General features: G+C 40.8%; 2 protein-coding genes across 2 annotated transcripts; one reads left to right on the top strand and one right to left on the bottom strand.

Moving 5' to 3' along the window:
• Positions 1 to 230: 230 nt before the first annotated feature.
• Positions 231 to 955, bottom strand: SARC_11253 (hypothetical protein; the record flags this gene model as incomplete). The annotated part of the gene is made up of 2 exons (XM_014294666.1): positions 231 to 696; positions 801 to 955. The coding sequence occupies 2 exons, from the start codon at positions 953 to 955 to the stop codon at positions 231 to 233; spliced, it is 621 nt and encodes a 206-aa protein (XP_014150141.1).
• A 2,044-nt stretch (positions 956 to 2,999) lies between these two features.
• SARC_11252 (phospho-2-dehydro-3-deoxyheptonate aldolase, tyrosine-inhibited) lies at positions 3,000 to 7,637 on the top strand. Its single transcript, XM_014294665.1, has 4 exons — positions 3,000 to 3,460; positions 4,339 to 4,574; positions 5,373 to 5,591; positions 5,959 to 7,637. Exons 1-4 carry the CDS (start codon positions 3,184 to 3,186, stop codon positions 6,346 to 6,348), a joined length of 1,122 nt encoding a protein of 373 aa, XP_014150140.1. The 5' UTR covers positions 3,000 to 3,183; the 3' UTR covers positions 6,349 to 7,637.
• Positions 7,638 to 7,852: the final 215 nt, after the last annotated feature.

Raw genomic sequence — 7,852 nt, 5'->3', positions numbered from 1 at the left:
GTGTGTGTGTGTGTGTAAGTGTGTAAGTGTGTGTGTGTCTTCTCGTGTGTGTATTTGTGAAATTGATATATATTTTGCATGACAATTCAACTGTATAGTGGAAATGCGTGTGTTCTTGAATTCATTTGTCACATAACCTGTTTGCGTTTTGGCTAACCATTGATGCGTGCTATGGTCCTACGAGTGCAAATAGGTCGATTTATTTGCACAAATTGTTTTTTTAACTCGTACTAAATTTGGTTAACAGCATGTACTTTAATACAGACCTGAAACGTACGCGGTTCCCTCAAGGTATCAAACTCGTCCTCCCACTTCCAAGCCACCTTGGGTATGGCGCTTTGCTTGCGTTTGGCCTGTTTTGGGGCGCCCTTTTTAATAGTCACACCTTTGGGCAGCAAATCCTTTGCAAACTCTGGCTGGTGCGGCTCGGGTCCATCGATGTTATGTGCTACATTCTTTCCATCTTCGTCTAGAGTCGAGTATGTGGTTATATGTACCGGCTCCCCGTCTTCCTGCATAGCAACCACTACATTCTCCTCGATTACAGGGGTTGTGCGTTCTTCTTCTGTCTTGTCATTGTCGGCTTTCTTGCTCTTACTATTTTTGTCGCTCTTATCCACGCTGCCCTTAGCTGTAGCACTGGCCGTTGTCTTTTCCAAGCTTTTATCCTTTGATTCACTATTACCATTCCAGCTTCTGTACGTCGATAGATACCTGAGACGAACATACCCAGTGCGTTTAGTGTAATCTGTATCACGGAAAATCGACTGAATGCTTCTATGTGTACTATATTTCCTCACTTTTGGATTCGTAGAATAGATTCCAGTACCCGAAGGCAGGGTACAAATACTTCTTTCTTCAGTATTGAGTAGACTTTTACTTGCTTTGAATGCTTTTGTTGTTTGCACTGTTTGCACAACAACAGTTCGAGTCGCAGGACTTGGCACGCGTCCATACTGGACAATTTTGCGTGTGTTGTTTAAAATAGTATGGGTACACACATCCATTGATGTGTGAGTACAGAGATTGGTACTGCGGTAGCAGTTGATCTTTACACCTCCTGTTGCTTTTGGGGTACTCGCCAGAGCTATTCGAACACACATATTAGCGCATCTCAACTGTAGTTATCTGTACTGTATTTACATATATTTATTATTGTTTCGGGTCTTTTTTTTATGAAATGAACTACTATTTTTGAAAATAGGCTCAATTTAGTATTTAAAAACATAGTATTTAGGTGTTAAAAAATACTATTGCTATTTCTAAAATAGTTATAAAAAATTACGGATGTTATTTTTACCGGGCGTAATTACTAATTTTACCCCGTTACCACTTACCGGATCCTGGATCCAGGACAGTTCCAGGTATATTTATATAAAATAAAGACTGTTGGAATCTACTCTCTATTTTCTAAATCAGTTGTTTATTCTGATTGTTGCTTCATCTAAAAGTTGTTCTCTCTTGAGAATTCAGTCTTATACTATCGTGTTGCTCTTAAAAACGTTACAACGCATATAAATTTCGATGCGTGAGAGTTTGAATTTCAACGTTCTCATCCATTTATAGTAGGCATGAAAAAGTATAAAAAAGACAAACCTTTTGTTTTTGTTTTTTGTAGAAAATGAGGTCGCGGCCTCGCATTCAATTTGGTCTCCACTTTCCATTTTAGGTTCCAGGTCCAAGGGCCCCGGCCCAGGGACTGTATTTACTATGGTGCACAGCGGTAAGAACCAGGTCATTCCCAGAGACCACAACATTTTTTCTAATCACCCGAAATCGATTTTGAGAGCAGTTTTGGGCTCTGCGCAACCTATAGATCAATAATATTCGGCTACATTCTTGGTGCAAACCTTAGAAGAAGAAAATCTTGTTCAGCCAAAATGTCGTTTCACAATCCGGGGCTATTGGAGCGATGTATGGGCTAAAACACGTGATCCCTACGGTGAAAACCTAAAAACTCGACGGCTTTGACCTCCATTCCTCAAGGCCTTTCGATCCCAATCACCCAATGTCCAAGTCAAAATTTATGGGTTAGAAATTTTTCAACCTGTGTATGCTTAGCCGAAAAAGTCCATTTTACCTAGTGTAAATATTTGGGCCGGGCAAAAGTACATTTTACCTAATATAAACATAGGGCCACCACATGTCCAGAATGTCGTTTTTGGAAACTTATCGGTTTTGGCATTATCATGATCTGTCAAAACTCAAAAGCAACCATTCACTTTGGGAAAAAAATGAACGCCTAGTTTTGGAAATTTATATGGGTGAAAATCAGGATGAACGACCTGGTCCTTGCTTCTGTGCACCCTATATAGAAAATTAGGACCCTTTTTGCCGTTTTTTTTTATAACCTTTTTGCTTTTATATAGAAAAACACAACTATTTAGACAAATAATTTTAGGGGGTTTTAGGTGCCAAAGCGTCCTGTCCATAACTTTTGGACCCTAATGAAACGGTAAGTACTAAGTAAATATATTCCCTCCGTTCAAGACTGGTACCTAAATATATAGATTTTCGTGAAAAGGGCTATTCTCATTTGTTAAAAAATTATTATGTGAATTTTAAAAATTATCTTATCACAACAAAACAGCGTGGGGGCTGTTAGACCAATCAAATCCTTTCACTGTTCCACCGGCAATTTTACTGCACATTCTTTAGTACAATTAGCTAAATATAGCAGCTGGTCTGACAGGATCTAAGATGTCGTAAACTATAGTTTGAAATACAACCAACTAGAAATAACTCCACAACTGGTATTCCAGTTCATCAAATTAACTTCAAAATAAATACGACACGTTGCAAATGTAAATACTTTCTGTAAATAAAAAGTGTGACGGACTGACGGTGTGTCATGACTCAATCCACATCCATCCTGACGCGACATCTTACAATAATCTCGAGAGAGAGAGCGACTTGACACAGCAGGGGCGGGGCGTAGCTCGATAATATATGAGTGGGTACCATCTAGATGCTTTTATACTATATTTAATATAAATATACATAGCTGTTCTATGTAGGAAGCTTTGATATGTATACCAGATAGATTACTACTTTGTAAGTTTTAGAAGTAGTGGATTACCCTTTTGCTGTCCATCTTTTTTGTCATATAAGTACAGTTACACAATAGCATAGACTCAAGTCAAATCTATTATTAATTAGCCAAATACACACTACCGAATATAAATGATGACTGGAGCCCCAGAGAAACGTTCCAGCGACTTCGCGTCCGAAAATGGAGTCAAGAAGCAACGTACAACCGATGATGTGAACGTGGTTAGCCTGAAACCCCTGATTGCACCTGATTTGCTAGAAGACGAGATCCCCATGGATGATAGTATGAGAGATACAGTTAATGCAGCTCGTGAGAGCATCAAGCGTGTGCTGGATGGTGCTGATGATAAGCTGGTTGTGATTGTTGGCCCATGCTCTATCCATGATCCCGAAGGAGCTATGGAATACGGTGTGTATCAATAGTCTGGTGTGTATGTTTGTGAGTTCATCATTTTTCGAACGCATTGCGTTTGGTGTACCGTTTGTCGACGGTGATTTTACTGTATTAGTGTTATCGTTATATTCAAGAGCCGCTATCAGGGATCATGTCATTATTAATCCTCTCCAAGTATTTTTCTCAATGATTGTCGTCATTCAAAGTGATTGTTCTTCTGCCTCTTTCTTCTTCGCATGGTTAACCTATTTTATTTACTAGCATGTTTAGATTGGAAATTTCGTCGATATAGACGGATATGCAAATACAATAGTTGGACAATAGTTGGGTACATCTTATTTTAACTCTATTTGTACGTATGTGTAGTAAAGTCAGAACTGTAAAGTAGAATATTACCGAGCTATCAATATAAGTCCACACTTGCACATTATCCAATCGAACTTCATGTGAGACCAGATTTGTTATATATTTTTATGCTTAGATATTCTAGCGACAACAATAGCAATGTCTTAACTTCGCTAAACAGTTTTTTGTGTCGGAGGGAAGACAGTGTAGAGACGAAGAGTCGATTTGATATACAGGTATAAAGCTAGTAGCTGTTGATCAGTGCCTCATCAAGAGGTTTTTTCATCCCACGTGCACACACCTAAAAGAAATAGTCGATGGAGATTGTGGCTATGAGCTGTGGATCGGCACATGTTTCTCTGAATACATACAACTAAAATGGGTTTCCTCTGCCATCCACTTAGATGTTTGTTGCACGTTTTAGTCTGTCACTTACATTTGATCAGTAGGGATGCGCTTTTCGAAAACATAAATCCCTCGAAATATGATCAAATTCAAGACTTGTATACTTACGTCCTTGCACCAATCACAACATATTAAATACTCAGCTCGAAGCCTGAAGACACTACAAGAAAAGTACTCCGATGAGCTTGTGGTCATCATGCGTGTGTACTTTGAGAAGCCTCGAACCACCGTAGGCTGGAAGGGTTTGATCAACGATCCAGATCTGGACGGTACCTTCAATATCAATAAGGGTATCCGTGTCGCGAGGAAGTTGCTTTGTGACATCACATCTCTCGGTTTGGGTGTTGGTGTCGAGTACCTCGATACCATCTCACCACAGGTATTGTATCATATATGTATTTGAATTAGAGATATGTAGCATGTCATTCACGTCATTGTGATTGTATACGCATATGAGTATAGTCGTATTGGTCATCAGGAGTATAGGCGATGGAATCTAATAACGTTACGGCTACACGCGCGTTGAGACAATGTATTTGCAAATCTGTACTTACCCTCTATTCTCCACGTTGCCGTGAATGGTTATTGCGCCCGTATGTATGGCAGACTGTAGAACAGGATTAGCCAGTCTATCACGCCGCTCATATGCCGTTAGAGCAGCTTCCTTTGTAAGTCTAATATTTCTTCACAGTTTTCGTATTGCCATTGGGCTTGCATACGTCGACATATTGGTCACTATATTTAAACATAAATCTGGCACTTACTATGAACAAGGGTTTTTCAAGTTTACATAGATCTGGGATTTTTGCACGTTGATCGTTTATCCAGCACTTAGGTCGTCAAATCACGAACGATAATTTACAAACTCTGGCGTGAAAATTCAGCTATAACGGAACAATTCCAGTTGGCGAAGCGTCAACAAATATTGATAAGCACATCTTAATTTTTTACTACTTATCAGTTTTTATCAATACGGACTGCATTTCTCCAGCCGCAAGTGAAAAGGACAAGTTTTAAAACCTGGCTTATCTTCAAACCAGATACATCCTTCACATACAATGGAGCACTTTAAATTCCAACCAATTACTGAGTATTTTTGTCCACCAAGCTTGCCATATTTTATCCCTGCTATTGATGTTCAATACTGATATCATTTTCCCACTGCATTCAATACCAGTTCATCTCAGATCTGGTCGCATGGGGAGCCATAGGCGCGCGTACCACTGAAAGTCAATGTCACCGCGAACTTTCTTCCGGAGTCTCGTGCCCTATTGGCTTCAAGAATGGAACAGGGGGTGATATTAAAGTAGCCGCAGATGCCATCATGTCCGCCTCGAACCCCCACCGTTTCCTGGGTATCACCAAACAAGGCTTGGCTGCGATCGTAGAGTCAAAGGTATTGCCCTACTGTGACCCCATCGAATGTACACTCATTTTTGCATACCGCCCTGGAGGCTGTGATAGCTTTGAGAGAATCAATTACTTGTACATGCATTGAATTTGGATTTACAAGCCTTTATTTATTTTCAACAAACGCGCCTGCTTATAGTTGAGGATAACTTTCTGTTACGCATAATCAACACTCGTGCTATATTACCGATAAATGTATAATTTCTAATTTTCTAGAATTCACTTCATGTATAATGATCGGTGAACGAATTCCACCTAATTCACCAAGAGTACTTATTTAGAACTTACTTTATAGCTGGTACATTAATTGAAAGACACTTAATAAGCCCAAATTCGTCGTAAAATATCCGCAGGGAAACAAATACTGCCACTTGATTCTTCGTGGAGGATCTGACGGACCCAATTACAGTGAGTCACAGGTGCAGAGTGCAGTAGCGATGTGTGAGAAGAACAAAGTCAGCGCGAAAATCATCGTGGACTGTTCTCATGGAAACTCTCTCAAGCTGCACACCAATCAACCCAAAGTTAGTGCCGAGATTGCCAGACAAGTGGCTGCGGGAAGTACTAATGTAGTAGGAGTTATGATCGAGAGCAATATCAACGAGGGCAAACAAAACGTAGGAACGGATGGCCTACAGGCACTGAAGTATGGAGTGAGTGTGACTGATGCGTGCGTATCTTTGGAGCAGACTGAACCCATGTTAGAAGAATTGGCACAGAGTGTGCGAATTAGACGAAAGTAGATTATAGCTACACGCACAACAAGGGCGGTGATAGTGCTATAACCTGTACTGCGTCTCAACAAATGTAGTACTCATCTTAAAATAAAGCGAAATTGAGCGTGTTCTGCAGATATGGGAATCGCCTTGGAAACCGTAATGTTATGCTGTCAAAGCTCTTCGAAGAATCAATTTTTTTGTGCGCTGATACAATCAGCATGTTACTATTGATTTGCACTCTCATTTGATACCTAAATTCTTGTTCTGGATATATCCCTTAGGGATGTCTAATTTTTCCCTTATTCCTTGTGCTTCACTAATCGCTATCATCAGAGCACACAACGCATTATGGCGATGAGTACTATGAGTGAGTACGCTTTTCTTTCTGCTAATATGTCGTCTGGCCCGTTTGAACCACTTACAATTAGATAGTCATGATAGCTAAAGGTCGATCCTCCTGAGGAGTGTTCCAACAGTACAGTGCCTCTGCAAAAAAGCAATCGATATGTGATATTGTAAAACATCACCAATTCCTTGTTTTAGCTTGTAGCCCCATAACCATTCTCGTATGCTACCACGGTCTCCATATTGAGGCGCCAGTTTCAGTTTCACCTGCAGTCAGCCTGCGCGAAGGTGTCGAGTTCTGGTCCGACATCCGTGTGTCCTCACGCCCTGATGATCGAGTATATACTGACAAGGAGTTCTGCGTGTATTGTTCACTGTAAAACCTCGATATATCTGAAATTATTCCATTTCGCGTGTTCAATAAGACGTTGTCACTATGATCCTCTTCAATGGCCCTCGAGTTATTCCTCTCTATTTCGAGGTGGTCATCGCTGTGACGATGGCCACCAAAGTTGTCGCTGGTCTCATCCGAGTGCCGTTTGGGGCTCAGAGAACAGTGCGACCGAAACCCGGTTTGTGGAGGTATATACCTATGGTTAATTGATGGGACGCTCTGAGTGGACCGTATACTTGCAGTGGGCTTATGCGTTCGACTCCCCAATGGAGTATGCCTTAATACGCTCAAACTAGAGACTGGTTGTATATCTTTCGATTGATTCCTTAGCTTTTTAAGACCTCTCTTGGACTCTCTGACACAGCGTACATATGGTGTGACAAGACCCTTGTGTTGTGAGCAGTTGTATTTCGTATGCTGGCAAGACATCGTTTCCCTCACATGCACCAACCAGATGTGTCGCTCGATGTTGATTTTCTTGGATGGGTTCGTTTGGCAATCTTTGTATCCGCATACATATAACGGCGGTAGCGTATCCATTGTTTTGCAATTACAGCAACCCGGTGGATATCAGTACAGTTACCTAGTATATGTGTTTGGCAAGGAAGCGAGAAGTGCACAAACTAATTATACGAAACTTCAAAATGGAGATAGCTTTTGAAGATGAGGATGTACCCCGTGGTTCTAATCTATACCTCTGGCCCTGAGACGGTCGGTGAGCTCCTGACACTCTGAGAGCGATCCCTGGACCCTGAGACCTGAGTCCTGGATATCCCCCAAAACAAAAAA

Source organism: Sphaeroforma arctica, assembly GCF_001186125.1.
Source record: "Sphaeroforma arctica JP610 unplaced genomic scaffold supercont1.1595, whole genome shotgun sequence".
NCBI lineage: Eukaryota > Ichthyosporea > Ichthyophonida > Sphaeroforma > Sphaeroforma arctica.
The sequence above is the reverse complement of the archived record's forward strand: the minus strand, read 5'-3'. Positions and strand labels throughout refer to the sequence as shown.

Coding starts and splice junctions, on each gene's coding strand:
- SARC_11252 (XM_014294665.1), top strand. CDS start 3,184: ATGATGACTGGAGCCCCAGAGAAACGTTCCAGCGACTTCGCGTCCGAA. Junction 3,461..4,338: donor CGAAGGAGCTATGGAATACG/GTGTGTATCAAT, acceptor TTAAATACTCAG/CTCGAAGCCTGAAGACACTA. Junction 5,592..5,958: donor CTGCGATCGTAGAGTCAAAG/GTATTGCCCTAC, acceptor AAATATCCGCAG/GGAAACAAATACTGCCACTT.